Source organism: Saccopteryx leptura, chromosome 2, assembly GCF_036850995.1.
Source record: "Saccopteryx leptura isolate mSacLep1 chromosome 2, mSacLep1_pri_phased_curated, whole genome shotgun sequence".
NCBI lineage: Eukaryota > Metazoa > Chordata > Mammalia > Chiroptera > Emballonuridae > Saccopteryx > Saccopteryx leptura.
In genome coordinates, this window is record NC_089504.1 from 365,167,428 (window position 1) to 365,193,845 (window position 26,418).

A 26,418-nucleotide genomic window follows, 5' to 3' on the forward strand; every position below is an offset into this window, starting at 1 on the left:
GTCTGTGTGGCTGTGGGCAAAAGGGCAGGGTAGGTGCAGGGCCAGGTGGAGCCTGAGGGTATTTCCTCTTTGTCTATCTTTGAGTTTTGGGGGTTTTTTTTTGTTTTTTCTTTTTTTATAGAGAGACAGAGACGGAGAGATGAGAAGCATCAACTTATAGTTGCAGCACCTTAGTTGTTCACCGACTGCTTCTCATACGTGCTTTGATGGGGTGAAGGGTTGGGGGCTCCAAACTTGGGCTCAAGCCAGTGACCGTGAGGTCATGTCGATGACCACACACTCAAGCCGGCAACCTCTGGGTTTCAAACCTGGGACCTCAGTGTCCCAAGTCGATGCTCTATCCACTGCACCACCGCCTGGTCAGGCCGTCTTGGGGTTCCTTTCAAAGCTGCCACAACTTTCAGCTTCCTGTTCTAGGCAAGGCCCCACCCCCGACCCCCAGGCCCCAGGTCCCCAGGTCCCCAGGCCCCCAGCCACTCTGCCTGGGCTTCCAGCCGCCCAGCCTACCCCACAGGCGGTCATCCAGGCACCACGGTGTCCCCCTGGGCTGCGGGACATCGGCAGCTGTCTGTCCCTCTGGCCTTTCCGTCCTTCTGCCGGTCAAGACTGTGAACCGGCCAGTTGGGAGAGGTCCCCAGGTGGAAGCAAGGCCTGGCAATGACCGGAGGCCTGGGAGGCCCGAGGAGCCTGGAGCGGGGGCGGGGTGGGGAGGCTGAGGAGAGTTTGTGCTGCCCGGCCAGGCCTGCGAGGGTGGGCACTGCCGCTGCCGGTGGTGGACGCCAGAGGACACCAGGGCCATCGGGGGCCATGGAGGGCTGCAGTCTGCCACGCCCCCGGGGTCCCTGGGGTCAGCTCTGCCCACTTGTCTGGGCCCTGACCACCCCACCTGAGGCCACGCCCGGTTCTGTGCTTGGCTAACCTCACACCTGCCCTGGTTCCAAAATAGCGGTGGGGAAACTCCAGCTCAGTGTCTGACTCAACCCGTGGGCGCTGGGGTGGAGGGTGTGGATGAGCACCGGGCGGGAGGGGGCGGGGGTCCCAAAGAGCCCTCCTGGGCCTACACCAGGCCCCCTCCCCCTGAGAGCCCCCTGAGCGCCAGCTGCCCAGGGATCCCCGGGGGAGGCGTGCTGCAGGCCAGGTACTCCCAGAGCAGGGCCCAGGAAGACACCTGCCCCGGCTGCGTGGCTGGTGGGGGTCGAGGAGGACTGCCCAGAGGAAGGGCGCAGTCGGCCGGGCCTGGACGTTAGGGTGGACCTTGGCCGGGGAGGGGCGGGCGGGCGGCCGGCAGGCCTGAGGAGAGACGTGTAGGAGGGAGGCAGTGACCCAGCTCCCTGCGGCAGCAGCTGCAGGAAACACTGAGTGTGGCCGCCTCATCCTCTGAGGGCCAGGGAGCTGGGGACCGTCCGGCCTCACAGACAAGGAGACAGCGGCCCAGAGAGGTGGAGCAGCTGGTCCCCGGTCACGTGGCCGGCAGGAGGCAGAGTGGGATGTGCAGCCCTTGCTGTGAGCCCCAGGCTGGGCTCAGCAGGACGGGCGGTGGAGAGAGTCCATCCGAGGTCAGGACGTGCTGTGCCACCTTCCGGGGAACCCCTGGCCTTCTCTCGGCCTCAGTTTCCACATCAGCACAATGGCGGGGGAGGAGGCTAGGAGGCCCGGAGTGGAGTGTAGCTGGGGGACAGAGCCGGCTCGGGGCTGCGGGCAGTGCGGAGTGGAGTGGGGCTGGGGGACAGAGCCGGGCTCGGGGCTGCGGGCAGTGCGGAGTGGAGTGTGGCTGGGGGACAGAGCCGGGCTCGGGCTGCGGGCAGTGCGGAGTGGAGTGGGGCTGGGAGACAGAGCCGGGCTCGGGGCTGCGGCCAGTGCGGGTGCCTCCCACACCCGGGGAAGTGCCCCAGGCAGCCCTGGCTCCCCCTGGAGGGGGCAGGGCGGGTGTCCTTGGAGGGTGCGGTTGCAACACAGCCTTTGAGGGTGACGGCCTCCCACACGCTGACGCCTCCTAGGGTTTTGTGGGTTCTTCGGAGACACCAGGACCTCAGGAAACGCCCACGTGCAGCCATGTTGGGCCCTGTTCCTGCAGCAGGCTCTGTACCTGCGTCTTCCCGGGGCTTCCGGCCAGGACCTCCCTTCCCTGGGCCCCCGGCTCCCGGAGCCCGAGAGTTCCACGTCCTGCTCAGCCTCCGGCCAGGGGGCCTCCGTCCAGGACTCCCACACCCCAGAGGCCCAGGCTGAGCTCTCGAGCTGGTCGCCTTGACCCCCTACACTCAGCAAGCCCCTTCACGGCCTCCCCTCCTGGGGGGATACCCACCACGAGATGGGCCCAGAGTCCCTCCCAGTTTGGGGCAGCATTTGGTTGGCTCCTCACTGCGGAGGGCGTGGGCTCCCGCAGAAGCAGGGCCTTAGACAGGATGTGAGGACAAGGACTTTATTTTGGAGTGGGAAGTGGGCAGGGGAGGAGCTGGACAGGCCAGCAGGCTAGGGAAGCGGTGGGGGTGGGGAGGGGAGGGCAGCACAGGCACCCCGGAGTTTTCAGGGCACGGGGTGGGGGGCGTTCACCCACCTGCTCCCTCAGTCGTCACTGAGGAAGCTGAGCACATGGGCCAGCATGTGAGTCACCAGGAAAAGCCCTGGGGCAGAGTCCCGGGTTGGTGCCTGGGGCAGACGTGGGGGCACCGCAGGACACCACCAGCACCTGCCACTGCCCCTGATGTCCTCCACTCTCGGCGGCTAGAGGGCCGCTCTCAGCCCGGGACCACAGAAAACGTCCCACCTCCGGCCTGCCTCCGGGGCCAAGCTCAGATTCAGTAAGCATCTGCTGAAAGAAGGAAGAGAAACCTGTTTTCGCGGGGTTTTTTTTTTGATCCACCCAGTAACCCCGGTCTGGGGCCTAGGCTCCACGCTCCAATCAACTGAGCTGTCCTCAGCGGCTGAGGCTGAAGCTCTCGGACCAACCGAGCCACTGGTTGCAGGAGGAAAATAGAGGAAGAAGGGGGAGAGGGAGGGGAAGAGAAGCACATAGTCACTTCTCATGTGTGCCCTGACCGGGGATTAAACCCAGGACGTCCACATGCTGGGCCAACACTCTACCCACTGAGCTAACCGGCCAGGGCCGGGAAGGGAAATCTTAGAGCAAAGGTCTGGTGACCCACCAGAAATTTCGGGTAGGTCTGTTGAAAGAGTTAACCTTCCTGATGGTATATGAAGATTATAGAGTCTATAATCACTGGGTAGGCGAGGCCCAAATAGGCAGGGGTTGGTGTTGGGGGTAGGAACGCCCCGAGCCGTGCCCCAAGATGGATCCCAGCCCTTGACTCCCTGACCCTGGAGGCAGTGGAGATATTGCACGACTTATCAGACACCTTCTGTATACCCCATTCTGCGTGGTCAGCAAGAAAAAGAACTCCATACCTGTGAGAAAAAGTCCACATGGCCTCAGTCTGTGCATCTGTGAAATGGGTACAGGGTCAGATCCTTCCTCGCCAGACCAAAGCTGCGACTGTTTTTGTCATCACCTTTATTATTATTATTATTTTTCTTAAATTTTCACTTTTAAGCCTGACCAGGCGGTGGCGCAGTGGATAGAGCATCAGACTGGGATGCGGAAGACCGAGGTTCGGGACCCCGAGGTTGCCAGTTTGAGCGTGGGCTCATCTGGCTTGAGCAAAAAGCTCACCAGCATGAATCCAAGGTCGCTGGCTCGAGCAAGGGGTTATTCGGTCTGCTGAAGGCCCACGGTCAAGGCACATATGAGAAAGCAATCAATGAACAACTAAGGTGTTGCAACATGCAACGAAAAACTAATGATTGATGCTTCTCATCTCTCCGTTCCTGTCTGTCTGTCCCTGTCTATCCCTCACTCTGACTCTCTCTCTGTCTCCATAAAAAAAATAAAAAATAGGCCCTGGCCGGTTGGCTCAGCGGTAGAGTGTCGGCCTGCCATGCGGGGGACCCGGGTTCGATTCCCGGCCAGGGCATATAGGAGAAGTGCCCATTTACTTCTCCACCCCCTCCTCCTTCCTCTCTGTCTCTCTCTTCCCCTCCCGTAGCCAAGGCTCCATTGGAGCAAAGATGGCCCGGGCGCTGGGGATGGCTCCTTGGCCTCTGCCCCAGGCGCTAGAGTGGCTCTGGTCGCGGCAGAGCAACGCCCCGGAGGGGCAGAGCATCGCCCCCTGGTGGGCAGAGCGTCGCCCCTGGTGGGCGTGCCGGGTGGATCCCGGTTGGGCACATGCGGGAGTCTGTCTGACTGTCTCTCCCCGTTTCCAGCTTCAGAAAAATACAAAAAATAAAAATTAAAAAAAAAAATTTTTTTTTCACTTTTAAGAATCTACCATCTAAGACTGAAAAGCTCACCGGGGGTTGGCTGAAGGGAGGCTCCCTGAGTTAGGTCACCAAAGCGGGGATGCACAAGGCTTGGTGAATTGGGTTTTTTGTTTGTTTGTTTGTTTGTTTGTTTGTTTTTACAGAGACAGAGAGAGAGTCAGAGAGAGGGATAGACAGGGACAGACAGACAGGAACGGAGAGATGAGAGGCATCAATCATTAGTTTTCCGTTGCGACACTGCAGTTGTTCATTGATTGCTTTCTCATATGTGCCTTGACCACGGGCCTTCAGCAGACCGAGTGACCCCTTGCTGGAGCCAGCGACCTTGGGTCCAAGCTGGTGAGCTTTGCTCAAACCAGATGAACCCGTGCTCAAGCTGGTGACCTCGGGGTCTTGAACCTGGGTCCTTGGCATCCCAGTCTAACGCTCCATCCACTGCACCACCACCTGGTCAGGCTGTTTTTGTTTGTGTTTAAAGATTTTATTGGCCCTGGCCAGTTGGCTCAGTGGTAGAGCATTGGCCCAGCATATGGAAGTCCCGGGTTCGATTCCCAGTCAGGGCACACAGGAGAGGCACCCACCTGCTTCTTCCCCCTTCCCCCTCTCCTTCTTCTCTGTCTCTCTCTTCCTCTCCTGCAGCCATGGCTCGACTGGAATGAGTTAACCCTGGGCGCTGAGGATGGCTCCATGGCCTCCACCTCAGGCGCTAGAATGGCTCTGGTTGCAACAGAGCAACTCCCCAGATGGGCAGAGCATCGCCCCCTGGTGGGCATGCCGGGTGGATCCCAGTCAGGTGCATGCGGGAGTCTGTCTGTCTGCCTCCCCACTTCTCACTAAATAAAAAAAATAAAATAAAATAAAAACTATTTTACTGGCCCTGGCCGGTTGAGACGCCGGGCACAGAGAAGGTAGCCTGGCCTCTCCACAGCCTTCACCTGTCCCCTCTCTCCGCAGGTGGTACTCGGGCAGGATTTCCAGGCAGCTGGCCGAAGAGATTCTGATGAAACGGAACTACCTGGGAGCCTTCTTAATCCGAGAGAGCGAGAGCTCCCCGGGGGAATTCTCCATCTCTGTGAAGTGAGTGCTGACCAGACACGGTGCAGGGCAGGGGAGGCAGACAGGCAGACAGCCACTGAGCTGAGTCTCCACGCCCAGACAGGCTCCCAGTCTGAGAGCACAGAGCACCATCGAGAGAGAGAGAGAGAGAGAGAGAGAGAGCCGCCTAGCAGACTGAGGGCACAGAGCACCATCGAGAGAGAGAGGGAGAGAGAGAGAGAGAGAGAGGGAGAGAGAGAGAGAGAGAGCCGCCTAGCAGACTGAGGGCACAGAGTACCATCCCGAGAGAGAGAGAGAGAGAGAGAGAGAGAGAGAGAGCCGCCTAGCAGACTGAGGGCACAGAGCACCATCGAGAGAGAGAGAGAGAGAGAGAGAGAGAGCCGCCTAGCAGACTGAGGGCACAGAGTACCATCCCGAGAGAGAGAGAGAGAGAGAGAGAGAGAGAGAGAGAGAGAGCCGCCTAGTGGACTGAGGGCACAGAGTACCATCGAGATCGAGAGAGAGAGAGAGAGAGAGAGAGAGAGAGAGAGAGAGAGAGCCGCCTAGCTGACTGAGGGCACACAGTACCATCGAGAGAGAGAGAGAGAGAGAGAGAGAGAGAGAGAGAGCGAGAGAGCCGCCCAGCAAACTCCTGGAAGCAGGTGACCGTCCGGGGGTGGGGTTTAGGGAAGGATGCAACCCCAGGTGTGGCCCCCGCCCCGAGCATCAGGATGTGCTTAGAAAGCTGGCTTGGGCTGACTGCAAGGCCTCAAGCACCAGCTGAGGGTCTGGATGTTATTCTATGGCCATCAAAGATTTATCATCGGGGAGAAAGGAACCGCTGGGGACAGGACACACCAAGGCACGGAGGCAGGGTTTCAGGGTGGATGCTGGGGGCCAGGCTGCTGGGGTTCAGATTCTGGCTCTGCCACTTCCTGGCTGTGTTACCTTGGACACGTCGCTCAACCTCTCTGTGCCTGTTTCCTCATGCCACGTGTCAGGCTATATCCTAGAAACCAGGGAAATGACCAGGAGACCACCCAAGTTGCCTCACTTGTGGGTTCATGTCTTAGTTGGAGAGACAGTGGACAGAAAACAAATGAACACAGGGACAGTCTCCCAGAGGAGGTGGCATTAGCCTGACCCAGTGGTGGTGGCTCAGTGGATCAAGTGTCGACCTGGTACGCTGAGGTCACCGGTTCGAAACCCTGGGCTTGCCCAGTCGAGGCGCATACCTGTTCCTGCCCCACTGCCTCTCTCTGCTCTCTCTAAAATTAATACATTAAAAAAAAAAAAGAAAAAAAAATGGTAACACTGTAGGGGTGTGGGCGTGTGGGGCTGGGGGAGTCCTGTGAGTTCTTGGCCCTGGCTCCCACCGGGATGGTTGTGGGCACCTGCAGTGACCCCTGTCTCCCCTCCCCTCCTCCCAAGCCCGACCCCCACTTCCACCCAGTTCCCTGCAAGAGCAGGAGATGGCGGGAGAGGTGCCCACCAGCTGAGCTGGGCTGGCTTTCAATGGCTCCCGGAATCGGTTCCAAAGACCAAGGTTACCTGGCAATGTCGGGACATGGGAGTGGCTTCTGGCACCTTGAGCTGAGGGGAGGTGGTGGCCCTCTCCACCCCCTCACCCCTTTATGTCTCCTCTCCTCACAAATCAGGGGGCCTGAGCCTGCCCACTGCCCCCTTCTGGCGCCTCTCTGTAAGTGCAGCCAAGCCTGTGCCCAAGAAGAGAGGTTCAGAACCCTCAAATCTCCCCCTATTTATTATGGTGTCTGCGTCCACCAAGGAAGGGCAGGGCAGGACAGGGAAAGTGTGGTAGGAAAACGGACTCAGCCGGGCCCAGGGTGCTCACCACGAAGAAACGAGTAAGAGAAATTCAGTGACCGCAAGCACAAGCCACATGGTAAAGGAGGTGACATCTGAACTAGATAGAACTTGAAGAATGAGTGACAGTTTGGTGCACCAAGTGGGGCAAGGATATGCCAGGCCCCAGAGAGAGCATGTGCAAAGGCCCGGAGGTAGGCCAGTGAAAGGTGGCTTTGGACAGCAACAAATCTGACCGGGAGGGGAGACGGGCTGTACTAGGGAGCAGCAGTTCTTGAGCAGGGGAGGCAGTGCTGAGGCTTGGGTCTGGGAGCGTCCCTCAGAGGAATCCTGGCACGTGGATGACCCCAGCACCTCCCCCAAGGCACCCTGGCCAGGACCTCCGGGGGCTGAACTGGCAGCAGCTTCCTGGGCCCTGCAGGCTGGCTCGTGCACAGCCCCGCCGGGTGGGATCCTGCACCTTCGGTTTCATGCCAGCTGGGTCAGGGCTCCCAGGAAGCCACCCCCACCTGTGGTCCACTGTCTCTCGTGGAGGCCTTTCCGTGGTCCTTGGGAGGATACCTGGGCAGTGATCAGAGCAGGAAACTGAGGCTCAGACAGTCTGTGTGGGGGGAGCATTGGCTTTTGCTCAGGAGGCTGTGGAGACCGCTGTATAACCCCGGGCTCGCTGCCCCGAGCTTCTGTCTCTTCCTCTGTAAAACAAATGTCCGGGCGGAGTGAGATGCCTGGCGTAAAATAAGCGCTTAATAAATGCCCGTTGTAGCCATTGCCATTGGATGGACCCTTCGAGGGCCACACGGTGCATCCTGGCCCTGCCCCCACGGGTCTAGGGCTGTTAGAGAAGGGAGGCCGTGGTGTGGGGGGCGGCGAGAGCCCAGCTCCTGTCCCGGCTTTGCTCCGGGGCTGCCGTGTAACCCCTGGCAGACCCCGCTCTCTCTCGACCGTAACGTCCCCGTGTGTCACCTGGAGATGCTGACCTGAGGGCCATCCAGAAAAGCGGTGCACGGGCTCGCTGGTGAGGGCATTTCCGCCTGCGCCAGTGTGGCTCGTGGGGACTCTCGCCCCACGACGCACGGTGCCTTCTGCACGCTCACACCAAGCCTCATAAAGCTGTCAGAAGCGGGGTGTGTGGGCCTCACGGAGCAGCCGGGGCCACGGCCGGCTGGCCTTGACGAGTCTGCAGAGGGCAGGTCCTGTTCCACATCCAGAAGCCTGTCCGAGCTGGCTGGGGTGCAGTCCTGGGCCGTGGAGCCACTGACCCCGACTTCAGCCCAGGTTGCTGTGGGCTCCTCTGTTGTGGGTGACAGCTTGCTCCCCAGTGAGGTGTTCTGTGGGCTTCCTTTCGGGCTAGAGCCCCCCCCCAGGGGCGAGGGGCAGGTTTGCTGGGCCTCTGAGGCCCCTGAGCACCGGCTGCGCCTCAGGCCCGCTCCCAGGCGCTTGGGATTCGGCCACAAACAAAACAAGACACAGTTCCCTTCGTTAGGCTCCCGTGTTCTACTGGGGTGACAGGCAATAAAATAAACGGTCAGTAAATGATACAGAATCTTGGAAGTTGGTAAAGGCACTTGGGAAAATGAAGCAGGAGGAATAGAGTGGTGGGGGGCACAATTTTATGCACACCGAGACAGGGAGGAAGTGATCCCAGCAACAGAGATTCCAGGTAAAAAAACAAAAACAAAGAAACTTAAAAGCTCAGAGAAGTACAGTAACTTGCCCAAGCTCACACAGCAAGGAAGAGCAGAGCTGGTGCCCATTGACCCTCTGCGCCCAGATAGACTTGATCTACCCTTCCACCCACCTTCCCTGAGACCCGAAGTCCCAGCAGAAGTCTGGGTCCACCAGCCCCCTTCCGGGGATTTTTGTGTTTTTTTTGTATTTTTCTGAAGTTGGAAACAGGAGGCAGTCAGACAGACTCCCACATGCGCCCGACCGGGATCCACCCGGCATGCCCACCAGGGGGTGATGCTCTGCCCATCCGGGGCGTCGCTCTGTTGCAACCAGAGCCATTCTAGCGCCCGAGCGCAGAGGCTATAGAGCCATCCTCAGTGCCCAGGCCAACTTTGCTCCAATGGAGCCTTGGCTGCGGGAGGGGAAGAGAGAGACAGAGAGGAAGGAGAGGGGGAGGGGTGGAGAAGCAGATGGGCGCTTCTCCTGTGTGCCCTGGCCGGAAATCGAACTCTGGACTCCTGCATGCCAGGCTGACGCTCTACCACTGAGCCAACCGGCCAGGGCCCCGAGGGGGTTTTGATTCTGTTCCATGTGCAGGTACTGCCCTTCCCTGTTCAGAGACAGGACAAGGGAGGTTAGAGAAGGGCCGTGCCTCATGGAGAGACCACCCAGGGGGCAGTTAGCAGCCTGGCCTCCTCAGACTCCTGACCTTAACCCAGGCTGTTTCATCCTCTCTGGACGCCAGTGTCACCTTTGCTGCTGCTGCCACCAAGCCAGAAAAACCTGCCGGGCCGGACCAGATGCTGTAGCATCAGGGCTGACTTGATCCTTGGGGCTTTTCCTCTGACAGCCTGGGAGCCCGGCCCAGCCCCTCAGCCCCCTGGGCAGGTGGGTGTGGGGGTCACACACAGAGAGACAATACGGGCGCTCTGCTCGGAGGGATGCAACGCCCAGTCCCACACACACCCACACGCATGCGCAGTGGAGACAGACGCCGGGCACGCACAGGCCAGGATCCTGCATGCACAGGTGCCCTCGGCTCCGCCCACGGTCCTGCACCAGCTGGGGATACCCCTCTTTTGGCCACGCCCAGGTTCAGAGCCCCTCTGAACTGCACCTGCCTCCTTCTCCATCCCAGGAGGGCTCTCCAACAGGGCTGTCTGCTCTCCGTCCAGCCCTCCCAGTCCAGGGGTCACTGTTCCCAGACTCAGTCCCCCTACGTACCTCGCGTCCTAGGGCCCTGGGGTGGGAGGTGTGCAGAGTCCTGGTTAAGAGGTTCTCGGGTTCCCTGAAGGATGGCGAAGGCCAAGAGCAGACGGTAGGAGAAGAGGGGAATGTTCCTGGTGAGAGCCAAAGATGAGGACCTGGGTGTCCAGGAGACAGGCTGGCCCGGATGGGGCGGGAGACGGGGAGAGAGACTGCACCCCCCCCACCCCCAGCGCTGAGCCCTTGGGGTCATCAGAGGGACATGGCCCTGCTGGGCCTTAGGGCAGTCCCTGATCAGGCCAGGGGCTAGCATGGCAACAGGGCCCACGCCCGAGGCACACGGCAGCCTCTCCTGCACCGCGGCCCCTGGCTGGGGGCAGACCCCATCCTTTCTGGGCCCTGCTCTCCCGGCGGTGGATCAGGGAGCAGCATGAACCAGGTGGGAGCGGGGATGAGGCCTTTTTTTTTTTTTTTCCCCCCTGAGTCCCTTGCACGGACTAGGGGCTGAAACATGCACTTCTCCCAGATTGGGGAATTCTTAAATCCTCAGGTTGGAAGGTTCCGGAACACCTGGGCCTCAGGCCCCTTTTCTGCATCTCGCCTCCCGCCCTCCGCTCTCTGTCCCTCCTCCTCCTCGGCATTCAGGGAATGCTTTGTTTCAAATCCCTTTCCAGGTGGCTGAGAATAATGTTCAAGACCCAAAGGGTTCCAAGTTGAGGCCGTCTGGGGGTGAGGTCTTTTCTCAGTCGCCCACCCCCCTTAACTCAACCTAACCCAGAGGGGGGGCCGCCCGACCCTCAGGGTCCCCCAGCACCAAGTCAGGGCACCGGGCGCTCAGACGGCGAGTCCACGGGGACTTCCTGGCTTCTCGCCCGCCTGGCTGTTGGTCTCTCTCTGCTATTTGGTTGACACTCCTCTTGTGCACTCAAGTCCAGGGGTTCCCCTGTGGCTCCCAGCCTGGCCCAGGGAGCTCTGGGCAGACTTCTGGTGGCATTTGCACAGCCAAGAGTCCCAGGCTTCCCTCACCTCACTGTGGAGAGTGTATCAATGCACCCTCCCTTCCCATCGGGCAGGTGAGGACACGGAGGCCCAGAGAAGGGGGCTGGGGTATCTGTCCAGGCGAGCTGTGGAGCTGGGAAGGGTGCCACGCAGAAGGGACAGGAGAAGGAGGGCCTCCCTGGGGGTTGGGGGCAGGGAGTCACAGCCCAGGTAACAACACAAAGTGGGACTGGGCTGGGAATGACAAGATCTGGGACATTATTGATGTCACGGCTGGAATCAGTAGTTATTGCTATTGTTCTATGATGCTAACCAGCTGGGGACACTGGCATGCAGGAGCTCAGATGTGGCCCCAGCTCTGGCCTTGGTCACTCTGAGGCTCTGGGCAGGTCGTGGCTGCACGCAGGGCCTCAGTTTCCCCATTGTGCAAAGGTCCCAATTGGCTCCTTCCCACCTGGCCACCCCTGCAGCAGGGAGTAAGATCCCAGTGGTTTGTGCTGTCCGTGGGCTGACCCACACCAGCCCTCCCTCTGGCCTCAGCCCTGCATGGCCCGTCCTGGCCTGGGATTTGCATCATATGGGAAGGCACCGGCGGCAGGTCCCTCTGCCCGGTCCAAGCCAGAGCAGGCTCCACCCCTCCAGCCAGTTTGGGAGAGTGGGCGGTCTCCTCAGCGGAGCCAGGTGGCATGCGAGAGCGTTTTGTGGGGGGTTGAAAGGCTGGGCAAAGGCTGGGAGGTGAGAGGCTCGCTGATCGCACCGGAGATTACATTACGGAAATGAGGCTGGACGTGTAATCAAAACTCCTGAGTCTGAGCTGTTAAGATTTTATCCTGACGGCAATGGGGAGCCATAGAAGGTTCCTGAGGAGGGTGTGGGTGGGGAGATAAAGCGCCCCACATGCCTGAGCTCCTCTCACACGGAGAGGCTCTGGTCTGAGTCCGGGTGGTCTTAGAATTCGCGGCTGAAGGGACCGCATGGGCTTGGAGGGGACAGCGAAGGAGGAAGAGCATCAAGGCCGAGGGCGGCGTTCCAGAGAGGACATGCTGTCTGCTCACCTCTCGCAGAGACACCCATTCAGTGTTGCCAACAAACCCCAGTCAGGCCTGACCAGGCGGTGGCGCAGTGGATAGAGCGTCGGCCTGGGACGCCGAGGTCCCAGGTTCGAAACCCCAAGGTCACCAGCTTGAGCGCGGGGATCATCAACATGGACGCAAGGTCGCTGGCTTGAAGCCCAAGGTCACTGACTTGAGCAAGGGGTCACTGGCTTGGCCGGAGCCCCCTCCCCCAATCAAGGCACACATGAAAAAGCAATCAATGAACAACGAAGGTGCCGCAACGATGAGTTAGTTGATGCTTCTCATCTCTCTCCCTTCCTGTATCTCTCTCTTTCTCTCTCTCCAAAATAATAATAATAATTAAGTAAACCAGAGTCAGCCTTTTCTGAGCACTTATCCAGAGGGAGGGGTTCTTATGAGGAATCTGAGGTTCAGAGAATTTGAGTGATTTGCCTAAAGTCACAGCGAGAAAGTGGCCTGGTCCCAGGGTCCACACATTTCCCTCCGTACTCCGCTGCCACGGGGTACACACCAGGCCGTGCCTCGAGCCAGGTCCGTGGGGCCTGGCACGTCCTCCCCACCTGCCCCTTCTCCTGACCCCGGGTGTCCCCAGGAGAGGGAAAGGCCGGGTTCCAGACGGCGGGGAGAAGGGAGGACCCAGGGCGGTGCTGGGCGGGCGGTGGTCCCCCTGGCTGCTGTGGGCCCAGTAGCGGTGACCATGGGTCCTCTCCACCAGCTATGGGGACCAGGTGCAGCACTTCAAGGTGCTGCGAGAGGCCTCGGGGAAGTACTTCCTGTGGGAGGAGAAGTTCAACTCCCTCAACGAGCTTGTGGACTTCTACCACACGACCACCATCGCCAAGAAGCGGCAGATCTTCCTGCGGGATGAGGAGCCCCTGCTCCAGGTAGGTGGGCAGAGACGGGGATGGGCGGTGGGCTGGCCCAGTGTGAGCCTCTCTGTGTCTCCCCCCGGCCCCATGTCTGCAGGGGCTGTGACTCCCGGTGGGGTCAGCGCCCTCCTCCCCGGGGGCCTGGCCTCCCTTCCTTCCCCCACAGTCCCATGTGGAAGGAGGGTCCAGCCCAGGTCGTGAGGGTCTATCCTAGTGGCACTGCAGTGAGACCCGCAGGGTGGGAAGGAGAAGAGGGAGAGAGAGGGAAGGAACAGGCCGGAAATGCCATGGGGGGAGAAATTCTGGCTTGTGGTCCGAAGGGCATAGCACACAGTAGGTGTTCCATACATGTTTGATGAATGAATGAAGGAACTGACACTGATGGGGCCTACTGAGCGCCACGTACTCACGTGGGCTCCGTGCACTGGGAGCTTGGTTGTCCCCATTGTCCAGACGAGACCGAGGCTTGGAGAGGGACGGGACTCATCTCAGGCCACCAGCCGAGGAGGCTCCGTCCTGGTTTTCTGCTCCCTCGACCTGCTGGCCCTGGGTGGGGTGCGGGTCAGTGTGGGCGAGGTTCTGGCCAGATACAGGGTGTGTGTGTTGTTGTGTGTGTGAGTGGGGTGGGGGGGGGTTGGCCACCTCTCGTCCTCACAATAACAGCAATTTGCCAGGCAGCCCTTTCATCAGGGGGCGCCAGGGACCGGCTCTCATTAGGATGATGACACCAGCTCGTGGGGTTATTAGCTCTGATGTGCTTTGCTCCTCTGTCAGGGGTTGTCGGCAAGGTCTGGGGCTGGCGGTCAGGACCCTGAGACAACCCGGAGGGACTTGGGCTCTGCAGAGGGGACAGCCGGGGGCATGGCCATAGCCAAGGCCTGAGGAGGGAGGGGGCCACTGGGCTGCGGCGACAGAGGAGTCCCCGGTCCGGCCCTGTTCCTAGACCCCAACGGCCTTGCCATGTGTGACCTCCGGGCCAGTTCATGCACCACTGGACCCCCGTTTCCTCTACGTCCAGTAGGATGAGCCCTGGGACCTGACAGGCCAGGGGAGACCCCCAGCAGTGGGGTCCCACCGGGAGGCTTGTTCTCTTCAGCCTGTCCCTGGCGGCCAGATCAGCTGTGAGCTCTCCTCCGCCCCCTCCCCCTCGCAGCTTGGGCCAGCTCTGACCTGGAGGAGTGCGAGGGAGCTGGGATGGAGCTGGGGGAGGGGCCCTCTGAGGACTCCCCGACACCCACCACCTCTGTCTCTGGCCCAGCCCTGAGATCACCCACCCTGTGGGCTCCAATCTCTTGGGACCCATGCCGCCACCGCCTCCTCCTTCCTGGGCCGAGAACCACTAATTACCGCCGGTCCACTGATCCTATCTCCTGTGCCGGATAAGATTCCACAGGCTCAGAGCAAGGATCCTGCTGGGGCAGGTAGGGCCAGAGTGCTTGGGTGTGTGAGCTGTCAGGGCACCCGGCTGGGACCTGTGACCCACCCACAGACAGCTCTTGTCCAGATGCCATTGCAGGTGGGGAAACTGAGTCCCACAGAGGGCAGAGACTTACCCCAGGTCACTTGGGGGCATAGGTAGCACAGGGAACCCAGGCCTGCGAGCGGGGAGCAGCTCAAAGTGACTCTCTCTCTCTCTCTCTCAAAGCCTGGTCGAGGGGCAGCTGCAGTGAACAGTGCTCTCGGCTACAGAGCTTTCCAGTTTATAAGGCCCTGTGTTTCTTGTGGTTCTTGTGGTTCTTATGGTTCTTGTGGACCCAGGGCCTGGCGTCAAAAATCATCCTGGCTGTGGCAGAGCCAGGGAAATGAGAGCCCAGGCCGGGCAGGGACTTCACTGCAGCCCCTGGCTGTGGCAGAGCCAGGGAAATGAGAGCCCAGGCCGGGCAGGGACTTCACTGCAGCCCCTGGCTGTGGCAGAGCCAGGGAAATGAGAGCCCAGGCCGGGCAGGGACTTCACTGCAGCCCCTCAGCGAAGGGGACTCAGGTCCCCGCTGAGCCACCGGGACAGTCATGTCCTGCGTAGACACCGCGTCTGGGCAGCAGACAGGCAGGGGGGCGGCCTCGGGAGCCCCGTGGGGGGTGGCCCTTCCCCTGACCTCGGAGACACCAGTGAGTCCAACCTCTGTCCTGCCCTGCAGCTGTTCCCCTTTCTGACCCGCGGGAACGCGGGAACCGCCTCTCCCGGGAGGGCCCCCGGCCGCTCACAGCCTCTTCCCCTCGCAGGCGCCCCAGAGTCCAACCTCTGTCCTGCCCTGCAGCTGTTCCCCTTTCTGACCCGCGGGAACGTGGGAACCGCCTCTCCCGGGAGGGCCCCCGGCCGCTCACAGCCTCTTCCCCTCGCAGGCGCCCCAGGCTTGCTTCGCCCAGGCCCAGTTTGACTTCTCAGCCCAGGACGCCTCGCAGCTCAGCTTCCGCCGAGGGGACCTCATCGAGGTCCTGGACCGCCTGGACCCGCACTGGTGGCGAGGCCGGTTCTGCGGGCATGTCGGCTTCTTCCCGCGGAGCTACGTCCAGCAGGTGCACCTCTGACCCCACGGGGGCCCCGCGGGCAGGACTGGCCGACCGTCTGTCCGCTGGGCACTGAAGTCCAGACCGATACCGTGGACACCGCCTCCAGGTCCCGTGGGGCCCCGCCAAGGGCCTGGCCCAGGAGCACGGGCCCCCAAACTGCCCAGTCCAGCCCCCTACCGCTCCACATGAACTGGCTACCCTGGGTGCCCACAGCCGAGTGACGCTCGGTGCCCGCCAGGCAAGGGCAGCTCCCTGGGCTTCCCACGGCCTCTTTCCAGTGGTCAGCAGCTTTGTGGCATCACAGGCTGGGCTGGCAGAGGCCCCGCCCACCGTCACCCTCAGTGGCCCCATCCTCAGAAAGGGTTGTGGGTTCACCTTGGGTTGACCACCCACTGGGCCTGCCTGCCCCTCCCTTCAAAGGACCCTGGAGGTGTAAGGGGCAAGAGTGCTGTTGGCTTGGACTCGCTGCAAAGCCTCCAGGCGGAGGCCACCTTTTCCACAGCGCCCCACCACTGCAGCCTCCCCACGGGCACCCCGCACCCCTACCCACGACGGACACTTGGGGGAGGGGCGGCAGTGGGGAAAGAAACGGAGGCAGCTGCCCCCTTGGCCCAGGTGGCCTTGGCGGAGAGAACCCGGGATGTAGCCCCCTAAGAGGCTTGTTGGTTCAAGGCCCGGGGTCCTGCCCAGACCCCGAGGAGCTTGGGGGAGCCACAGGCCAGGTGAGAACCGGGGCCGGAGCTGGAACCCAAAGTCCGGTGGCATCCAGAAACGGGGTGCGCAGTGTGAGCGGGGGGCCCCCAGCTTGAGAAAAGACAAGGTGTCCGCCCAGAATGTGCACCCAGCTGGGGGTCCGAAGCAACCTGTGCAGAGTCTGGGCACCTCTGGGCAGAGGAAGAGTGAGGGGAGCTCGAACCGGCTTGGAGGGCCAGGCTGGTGACGGAGGGGCAGTGGGCAGGGAGGGGGAGAGGGAGGGAGGGAGAGGAGGCCCCGGTGGCGGCTGCCACAGCCAGGATGGGGGCGGCCTCGGGACGGGGGCTGCGTCTGAGTCGTCTGAGTCGGGAAGGGCGTCCCCTCTGCCCAGGGGTGGCCTGAGCTCGGGCAAGATTGTACCGCCCCTGACCGGGACCCACATCCTCAAAATAAAACCGGGAACACAGTGTGAGGGTCAGAAATCGAGTTTTCTTTCCCATTGTGACTACTATTTTTTTTTTTTTTTAAGTATCCCCTTCTTTTTTCCCTCATTTCCTCCCTGATTTTCCAGGGCTCCTGCCGTGCCGGCTGGGGTCAGTCCCTGAGCACGGAACCTGCACGTAGCCGTGAGGACAGCCACCCTTCTCTGCGCTGTGGTGTCCTCATCAGAGAAACAGGGTGGACCCCGCTCTCCTGCCCAGGGTGGGGGACACCTCAGGCGAAGTAGGCGTAGAAGAAGATGTTGACGCACAGGAGCAGGATGGCATTGAAGCCGCAGACGCGGGCCCAGAAAGCGTGTTTCCGAGCGTCACCTGGAGGGGGTGGGAGTCAGAGGGACAGAGGAGGGTCACCCAGGGCCCCAGGGGTGGGAGTCAGAGGGACAGAGGAGGGTCACCCAGGGCCCCAGGGGTGGGAGTCAGAGGGACAGAGGAGGGTCACCCAGGGCCCCAGGGGTGGGAGTGAGAGGGACAGAGGAGGGTCACCCAGGGCCCCAGGGGTGGGAGTGAGAGGGACAGAGGAGGGTCACCCAGGGCCCCAGGGGTGGGAGTGAGAGGGACAGAGGAGGGTCACCCAGGGCCCCAGGGGTGGGAGTGAGAGGGACAGAGGAGGGTCACCCAGGGCCCCAGGGGTGGGAGTGAGAGGGACAGAGGAGGGTCACCCAGGGCCCCAGGGGTGGGAGTGAGAGGGACAGAGGAGGGTCACCCAGGGCCCCAGGGGTGGGAGTGAGAGGGACAGAGGAGGGTCACCCAGGGCCCCAGGGGTGGGAGTGAGAGGGACAGAGGAGGGTCACCCAGTGCCCCAGGGGTGGGAGTCAGAGGGACAGAGGAGGGTCACCCAGGGCCCCAGGGGTGGGAGTCAGAGGGACAGAGGAGGGTCACCCAGGGCCCCAGGGGTGGGAGTCAGAGGGACAGAGGAGGGTCACCCAGGGCCCCAGGGGTGGGAGTCAGAGGGACAGAGGAGGGTCACCCAGGGCCCCAGGGGTGGGAGTCAGAGGAACAGAGGAGGGTCACCCAGGGCCCCAGGGGTGGGAGTGAGAGGGACAGAGGAGGGTCACCCAGGGCCCCAGGGGTGGGAGTGAGAGGGACAGAGGAGGGTCACCCAGGGCCCCAGGGGTGGGAGTCAGAGGGACAGAGGAGGGTCACCCAGGGCCCCAGGGGTGGGAGTCAGAGGGACAGAGGAGGGTCACCCAGGGCCCCAGGGGTGGGAGTGAGAGGGAGAGGACCCAGGGTCACAGGCATACCTGTTTTGGCTCCCAGGGGCAGGTCCTGAGCTCGAGTCCACCAGGTGAGGTTCCGGATCTGCAGGGTGTGGCGGGACAGGGGTGGGGGTGGGGTGGACTCAGTGGACCCAGACAGAATCAGGGGTCAGTGAGGAAAACGGGCAGATGAGCTCAGAAAGGCCCCCGGGGACCAGGGCTAGATGGGGGTGGGGGGGGAGGAGAGGCCCAGAGCTAGAGAATTCCTGAGTCAGAGAGGGTCAGGGGTCAGCATGGGACCTGAGTCAGAAATGGTCAGGGGTCAGGTGCCCAGGGCTCGGGGCAGGGCTTACCTGCGTCCCCTGGGGCGGCGGCGTCAGCAGGCTCCCAGCCACCACGCCTGCCCCGCTGAAGACGAAGAGGACCACAGCAAAGTGCAGGTAGTGGATGCCGCTGAGGATGGCCGGCCGGGTGTCCACGTCACCACAGGGTGGGGCCGGGTACAGGAACTCCAGGACCAGCCTTGTGGCGCCCACCGCCAGCCCCGCCATCAGGCCCCAGAAGGCCCCCTGGGGAGAGGAGGGACCAGGGGCAGCTGGGGCCACGGCAGGGAGGCCAGGCCGCCCCCGGCCAGCCTCAGGCAGCAGGGAGAGCCAAACGGGCTGCCCCCCAGCCCAGGGAGGGGGCCGAGGAGCCTGCCCCCCCAGCTCTCCTCCGCACCCCACCTGCTCGTTGGCGCGCCGCCAGAAGACGCCCAGGACGAAGACCGCCGTCACCGGGGGGGCCAGGGAGCTAGTCACCGACTGCATGTAGATGAAGAGCTGCCCGCTGTTGGGAGCCTTGCAGGACGGGGATCCAGGCCACACTCACGCCAATGAGCACCACGATGACCAGCCTGCGGGCAGGCAGGGCCTTTCCTTCACCCTCCCCCATGGCCCCCGGCCCACTGACACTTGCATCTGTGCCCTGCTGGCCCCATGGTCCACTCCTCCAGGGTCATGGCCAGTCCTGCCTGCCCCAAACCCTGCCCATGAGAACTCCATCAGCCAGAGTGAGCCCCTCCCAACCCCATCCCGCACTGATGCCTTTCAGCTCCTGCCTGCATCCCCCTCTAAGTGAGGACCCCTCCACAGCAGAGACATGGTCCACCTGTTCATTCAACAAACTATGCAACCAGAGCCTACCTGAAGACCGGGCACTGTGCTAGGAGCACGGACCTGGTGCTGAGAGGGGCCTTGGTCACTGCCCAAGACTCAAGAGTTGAGCAAAGAAAGTAGATGAGCCTGTCACCCTGTGCTCGGGGCTGGGCTTAGGGAGCCCAGAGGAAGCATCAATCCAGGAGGGCTTCCAGAAGGAGGAGGCCCTGGGGATGAAGGAGCCCTCATTCCTAAAATGGGTGGTGGGTTGCCTGACCAGGCAGCGGCGCAGTGGATAAAGAGTCGAGCTGGGCCTGACCAGGCGGTGGCGCAGTGAATAGAGTGTCGGACTGGGATGTGGAAGGACCCAGGTTCGAGACCCCGAGGTCGCCAGCTTGAATGCGGGTTTATCTGGCTGTGCAAAGCTCACCAGCTTGGCCTGACCTGTGGTGGCGCAGTGGATAGGGTGTCGACCTGGAAATGCTGAGGTCGCCGGTTCGAAAACCCTGGGCTTGCCTGGTCAGGGCACATGTGGGAGTTGATCCTTCCAGCTCCTCCCCCCTGTCTCTCTCTCCTCTCTCAAATGAATAAATTAAAAAAAAAAAAAAAAAGGCTCACCAGCTTGGATCCAGGGTCGCTGGCTCGAGCAAGGGGTTACTTGGTCTGCTGAAGGCCCGTGGTCAAGGCCCGTGAGAAAGCAATCAATGAACAACTAAGGTGTCGCAATGAAAAACTGATGATGCTTCTCATCTCTCTCTCCGTTCCTATCTGTCTGTCCCTATCTATTCCTCTCTCTGACTCTCTCTCTATGTTAAAAAAAAAAAAAAAAAAGAGTCGGGCTGGGATGCAGAAGACCCAGGTTCAAGACCCCGAGGTCACAGGCTCATCTGGTTTGAGCAAAGCTCACCAGCTTGAGTCCAAGGTCGCTGGCTCGAGCAAGGGGTCACTCTGTCTGCTGTAGCCCCCCCCCAGCCCCCCGTCAAGGCACATATGAGAAATCAATCAATGAACAACTAAGGAGCTGCAATGAAGAATTGATGTTTCTCATCTCTTTTCCTTCCTGTCTGTCTGTCCCTATTTGTCCCTCTCTCTGACTCTCTCTGTCTCTGCCACAAAATAAATAAATAAATAAATAGAATAAAGTGGGTGGTGGGTGAGACCCCTGGAACCCTGAACAGAACAGCAGGGGTGAACAAGGCTGTGTAATGCAGCCGGGGCGGGTCCTCCCGCCTGCCCTGCCTGCCTCCTTTTTTTGCTTTTCAGGCCTCAGGGAGAGGGTGGAGGAAGGAGGTGCCACCTTGATTAAGACTAATTAACCCTTAGCCTGGCAGGCACGGGCACTGCCCTCTTCAAAGGCACAGGCAGACTCCATTAACACCCGTGCAGCCCCGCCCCGTCACAGGGGCTCCTGATCCGACCTCAGACTCAGCCTCTCCGTGCGGGCCGGGGGAGATTGGGGGCGGGGACACGGGACACACACGACACCAGGGGTCTCTGCAGCCCCGCCCCCGTCACAGGGGCTCCTGATCCGACCTCAGACTCAGCCTCTCCGTGTGTGTGGGGGGGGGCGGGGGAGATTGGGGGCGGGGACACGGGACACACATGACACCTGGGGTCTCTGCAGCCCCGCCTCCATCACAGGGGCTCCTGAAGTCTGATCTCAGACTCAGCCTCTCCGTGCGGGGGGGGGGGGGCGGGGGGGGCAAAGGGGGGGGACACGGGACACACATGACACCTGGGGTCTCTGCAGCCCCGCCTGGAGTGAGGCCCTGGCCCCGGCGCCCTCTAAGGTCCCTTCTGACCCCCAGCTCAGGATGCCTTCCCGCCCCTGCCCCCCCCAGCTCAGGATACCTTCCCGCCCCTGCCCCCCCCCCCCACATTGCTACAGGATGACTGGTCCTCTCTGGGGCTCCCGGCTACAGCTGTGCTTGTTGGGAGCCCTCGAGGCCTGAGGCTGGGGTGGCGGTCCTCTGAGATCTCTCTGGACCCCCAGCTCAAGGAAGGGTCTAGGGAGGCCTCGGGTACTGTTGGCAAAGATAGAGAAGAGAGGACAGAAAGGGGAGCAGGGGAGGGAGACAAATGAGCAGAAGACGGGAGCGGGCCTGGGGCTGGCACCCCCAGGCCTGTGACCTCTCCTCTGGCCACCACCCCAACCCGATAAGACCGTGGGGGTGCCAGCATGCCCCTGCCAGTAGTCCCTGTGCCACGGGGCCTCCTCCCCAGGCTCCTGGGAGCTCTCTGCTGCCCCATTACGAGCCCCTGTCTCCTTAGACCGAGGCTCCCTGGATCCAAGACCTCACATGGCCTAGGACACAGCTTGAGCAATGTTGTTTGGAGCAGGAGCCTGGAGGTGTTTGGGCGGGGGGGGGGGTCCCCAGGGCTTCAGGAGGGAGGCGTGGTAGAGGTGCACCCTGGCTCTGGGCCCTTGCACTGCACCAGGCTGGCTGCAGCTGAGAGAGCTGGGGCCCCAAGAGGGGCCACCTCGTGCCAGTGCCAGGAGGAGGCTGCAGAGCCCGAGGAGGGGCGGGTGGGGCTCGCCTCGGTAGCAGGGGTGGGAAGGAGGGTCAAGGGCACGGTGGCGAGGCTGGGGACGAGCTGGCATGGAGGGGCACCGGCTCAGGACTCTGGGTTCAGAGCAGGAGAGAAACCTGCTTCTCGGGAGGCTGGAAATTCGTGGGCAGGGGCCACGGGGGTCACAGGGCAGACATGGCGGCCACCGGCGTCCTAAGCCGGAGAGGGCTCTGGGGAGGCGTGCAGGTCCCCGTTGCCAGGGTGGCCGAGCGTGGAAAGGCCGAGAAAGAAGTCTGTGCATCGTGGGCTCCAGGACGCAGCAAGGAGGGCTGGGGCGGGGGGCGGGGGGCGGTGCTCGGGGGCGGTGCCCACACAGAAGCACCTGCGAGCAGGAGGGAGAGGCTCCTTGTTTTGGAGGCTACAGGCCTGCAGATGAGCTCACGCCTGCCTGCTGTCTGGCGTGTCCCAACAGGGCCCTTCTGACAGAAGCTGGCTTTGCGTCACCGTCACCGGGACAGCTGCCTGGAAGCTGGGGGTGGGGGGAGTCCCCGCCCTGCCCATGGGCACCGTGGGCTCCCAGGTAGAGAGTGCACCGGGGCCCGGCCCCTCACCCAGCAGGGTAGGAGCCATACGGCTCAGTGGGAGACAGGGAGGGCGTCCCAGGAGAGGACCCAAACGTCAGACACACACACACTGTTGAGTTCACCCCCAAGGACTCCCAGCATGAGGACAGAGGGCCGGACCGGGCGGGGCACAGCCGCCGCCTGCCCCCCGTGGAGAGAGGCACAGAGGAGACACCTCGGATCTGTGAAGGGGCCCAGGTACTCGCTGCAGCCTGGCTAGAGTCCCCCGAGGAAGGCACTGAGGGGACAGGGACTCATTCCTCGGTCAGCAGCGTCAGGGGGGGCTGCAGAGGGGGCTCTGGGGGTGGGTCGTCAAGGTGATAAGGAGACACCAGCAGGGCTCACAGGAAATGGGCGGAAGGTCCGTGGGGCCAGGAGCCAGGGGCACAGGGGCCGGAAGGTCAGCCTTGGCCTGAGCATGGTCATTCCTGTGTTCCGCCTCAGGGCTCAGACTTGGGGAAGTCGGAAAGGTCTCTGGGGCAGTTGGGGGGGAGGGAGCCCTCCTTGGGAGATGCTGCTCGGGGTCCCTCATGGGCTCGAGGGCTGGGACTGTTGGAGAGGTGGCCGGAGAGCAGTCGGGAGGTGGGCTGGACAGGAGACTCTGGCCTCCCCCTCCTTCCTGGCCTCCTCCTTTCTCCAGCCGGCAAACTCCTATTCCTCTCCTGCAGCCCGCCTCCGCTGGGGCCGCCCGGCCGGCCTGTGGCCGGGGTGCCCGCTTCCCAGCCGTGCCCGTGCCCGCCCCCACCCCCACCGGTGCCCGCGCCCGGCCACCCTACCGGCCCACCAGCAGCAGCTCCCGCTCGCCCGCACGAGGCCGTGCCCGCCCCCACCCCCACCGGTGCCCGCGCCCGGCCACCCTACCGGCCCACCAGCAGCAGCTCCCGCTCGCCCGCACGAGGCCGCCCCCACCCCCACCGGTGCCCGCGCCCGGCCACCCTACCGGCCCACCAGCAGCAGCTCCCGCTCGCCCGCACGAGGCCGCACCCGCCCCCACCGGTGCCCGCGCCCGGCCACCCTACCGGCCCACCAGCAGCAGCTCCCGCTCGCCCGCACGAGGCCGCGCCCGCCCCCACCCCCACCGGTGCCCGCGCCCGGCCACCCTACCGGCCCACCAGCAGCAGCTCCCGCTCGCCCGCACGAGGCCGCACCCGCCTCCAGATGTCCATGGTGAAGAGGGTGCTGCTGCTGTTAAAGATGGAGGTCAGCGACGACATGAGTGCGGCCATCATCACCGCGATCATCAGTCCCCGCAGGCCTGGGGGCCAGAGACGGGGAGAGGGCTGCTGGGACCCGCCCTGGCCCCCGCCCTGGCCCCCATGAGCCCCTGCTGACTGCGTCCTGCTGTGGGGAGCACCCCCATGGCGCCTCCTGGCAGAGCTGCTCCTTATACCCCCGTGAGGCCCTTGCTAGCGCAGGACGGGGAGGGAGGAAGCTGATGTGTTCCAGGGGGTGACAGAGAGACCCCCAATCAGGAGGCCAGGGAGGCCCAGGACCAACTGTGCTGACTTCTGAATGTGCTTCTTGAGCCTGCGGCTTGTTGGCCACAGTAGCTCCAGCTCCTAACGGTGGCTGTTGCTGTCAGTGCTACGACCAGCCCTCTGGTTTCCGCAGAGCTTTGCAGTGGAGAAAGCACATTTGCACCCATGACTTCACTTGACGGAAGGCTTTTAACCCATTTGGCAGATGAGGAAGTGAAAGTTCAGAGAGGGAAAGACAGGTGCCCAGGGACGCACAGCACAGCGGGCCAGAGGCAGGACTCTGGGGTAGGTCGGGGAGTGAGAAGGCCCGGGGGTAGGGCTCTCGGGCGTGGAGGTCACACCCCAGGCAGGGATCAGCGGCCCAGCCTCTGGGGACTTCCTATGTGTGGCAGGCTCCAGCAGGCACGGGGGATTCCCGTCCTTGTGGGCTCTGTGTAAGGGGTGATGTGGTTTCCCACGAGGGACAGCGTCATCCACCTGCGGACTGGCTGGGAATGAGCGAGGGGTCCCCCTGGAGCCAGTGGCGAGGCAGGCTGTGTGCCAAGCCGTGCAGGAGGCTCCGGGCCAGAGAGGGGTTGAGAGAGGGAGGCCTCAGTGCCACGTGGCTCTCGGCTGACCACCTCCCCTCGCAGGGTCTGGGTGCACGTCCGCCTCTAAGGCTTCTTCTTACCCTTTTTCTCCAAGTGTCTAATCACCCCCCGCAACCACCCCACAACGTCCACGGACTCCCTGCCTGTCCTCGCCCACTGCCCAAGGGTCAGTCTGACAGGGCCCCTTCCAGAGGCCCCACCGGCCGGGAGGCGTGGCTCCCAGGCAGCCCACGGTCTCCACTGTCCAGGTGTCAGGCTGACCTGGGGTGGGGCCCAGAGGCAAGTGAGTTCAGAAAAGTGTTTTCTCAGAAACACTTCTCCGCCCTCCTTTTCCTGCTGGGAGAGCTGGGTGCACTCGGGGCTTCTCCACCCATTTTTTCAGACGGGGGGGGGGGAGCTGAAGGCCGAGAGAGAGAGGGGGGGGTTGTGGCTCGAGAACAGGACAGAAGGAGGAGGCAAAGCCCAGAGGGGAGGAAGCCCACGCTGCAGCCAAGACTGGGGCCACGCAGACCGTTTAGTCCCCGGGAGAAGGCTGAGGGGCGGGTGGGTGTGCTCATCCCCCGGTTTACAGAACGAGGACACCGCATCGCAGCTCTCCGAGCAGGGAAGTGACATGCCCCAAATATCTCCGCCAACAAGTAGCAGAGCCAAGATCTGATCCCAGATCTGTGCACTAATATCCCCTGGGCCTTGGCTCCCTGGGGAGGAGGGGAGGGCAGGCGAGGCCATGTGAGCTTCCCACTGGGGAGGCCAGCGGGGGGGGGACGACAGGGTCTGAGGACCCCTGGCGTGAGATGGGGCCCTGTGTAAGGGGACATGTGCTTTCCCATGAGGGACAGCATCATCCACCTGCAGGGGCTCTCGGGAAACCTCTTCTTTCGCTGAGGTGAGACCCCCCACACCTTGCTCTGTTGCATCCCTCCTGGGACTGGGACCCCATGTCACCCCACGTCACCTGGGCAGGACCACGGCTGCCACGGGAAACCTGGAAAAGGCCCCAGCCTGGCCCAGAGTTTCACCCTCCGGGGAGGCAGCAGGTGAAGGGTAACCAGGTGCCTGGGCTCCTGAACCCTGGGCAGAGGGGGCGGCGGGCGTGGGGGGCCAGGCAGACTGGGGTTTGTGCCTCAGCCACCCCGTGGCCTCGGACAAGCGCTCCCCGACCCTGCTGTGTGCCTCAGTTTCCCTACCTACAAGGTGCCACTAATAACTCTACCTCACAGCCCTTCAAGGAGAGAAGCGGGTCGTACCAGGGCTGGGCACCCCCTGGACCCAGAGAGGACAGAAAGTGGCACCCCTTCTCAAGGGACAGGACAGGTCAGCGCAGCACAGGTTACGGGGACCAGCTCTGGAGGCAGATTATCCAGGCTCAGACGGGTCACCTGCCATGTGACCTTGACCAGGCCACAGAACCTCTCTGGGTCTCGGTTTCCCCGTCCCTGGAATGGGGATGGTCATGGCATGCCAGGCCCCTCGGAAGAAGCCGCAGGGGGAGCCTGGCATGGTGAGTGTCCTGTGAGCGTTCTCCATTGTGCTGACTCTCCTCTCTTCCCCGAGGAGCGGAGTGGAACAGCCTGCCGAATGCCAGCCAGCACCCCACTGGAGGCAGAACGGCCCCCACAGCCCTCCGCCCGCCCGTGTGGGTCCTCCACCCAGACCCCCCCCCCGAGCCTCACCGACGGGCATCAGCTCCATGACCAGCTTGGGGTAGGCGATGTTGGAGCAGCCGATCTCGGCCCCGCACGCCCGCAGGCACTCGGACGGCACCACGCAGCCCACGTCATCTGTGCGGGAGAGAGGTGCCCTGAGGTCCACACCCGGGCCATGGCGCCCCTTCAGACAGACAGATGCCAGCGCCCAGGGTGGGCAAGGCCCGGCCGAGGGCAGAAGCCTGGCCGGAGCCCGCGTCATCTCTGCCTCTGCCCCAGGTGCTAGAATGGCTCTGGTTGCAACAGAGCGACGCCCGGGAGGGGCAGAGCATCGCCCCCTGGTGGGTTGTGCCGGGTGGATCCCGGTCGGGCATATGCGGGAGTCTGTCTGACTGTCTCTCCCTGTTTCCGGCTTCAGAAAAATACAGAAAAAATAAAAAATAAAAAAATAGTAAACATCTGTGGCTCCTGTCCCCCCACCCGAGATGCTCCCCAGAAGCCCGCGGAGCGCAGAGCAGAGGAGGAGACGCGATCCCAGGGACAGCT

At 62.6% G+C, this 26,418-nt stretch overlaps 2 protein-coding genes and 1 non-coding gene across 3 annotated transcripts in view; 2 read left to right on the forward strand and 1 right to left on the reverse strand.

The window, feature by feature from the left end:
* The window catches only part of GRAP (GRB2 related adaptor protein), a 31,539-nt gene extending 14,880 nt beyond the window's left edge, over positions 1 to 16,659 (forward strand). The window contains exons 3-5 of the mRNA XM_066365000.1: positions 5,269 to 5,391; positions 12,838 to 13,006; positions 15,332 to 16,659. Coding sequence (XP_066221097.1) covers positions 5,269 to 5,391; positions 12,838 to 13,006; positions 15,332 to 15,517 — 478 coding nt within the window. The 3' untranslated portion in view covers positions 15,518 to 16,659. The remainder of the gene's footprint in view (positions 1 to 5,268; positions 5,392 to 12,837; positions 13,007 to 15,331) is intronic.
* TRNAG-GCC (transfer RNA glycine (anticodon GCC)) lies at positions 3,893 to 3,968 on the forward strand. Its single transcript has one exon. It is a non-coding gene; the product is annotated as a tRNA-Gly (tRNA).
* A 16-nt stretch (positions 16,660 to 16,675) lies between the features above and the next one.
* The window catches only part of SLC5A10 (solute carrier family 5 member 10), a 66,418-nt gene continuing 56,675 nt past the window's right edge, over positions 16,676 to 26,418 (reverse strand). Inside the window, 7 exon segments of the mRNA XM_066364998.1 lie at positions 16,676 to 17,004; positions 17,934 to 17,991; positions 18,242 to 18,457; positions 18,614 to 18,721; positions 18,723 to 18,783; positions 23,263 to 23,413; positions 25,900 to 26,007. Of these exon segments, the coding sequence (XP_066221095.1) occupies positions 16,907 to 17,004; positions 17,934 to 17,991; positions 18,242 to 18,457; positions 18,614 to 18,721; positions 18,723 to 18,783; positions 23,263 to 23,413; positions 25,900 to 26,007 (800 nt within the window). The 3' untranslated portion in view covers positions 16,676 to 16,906.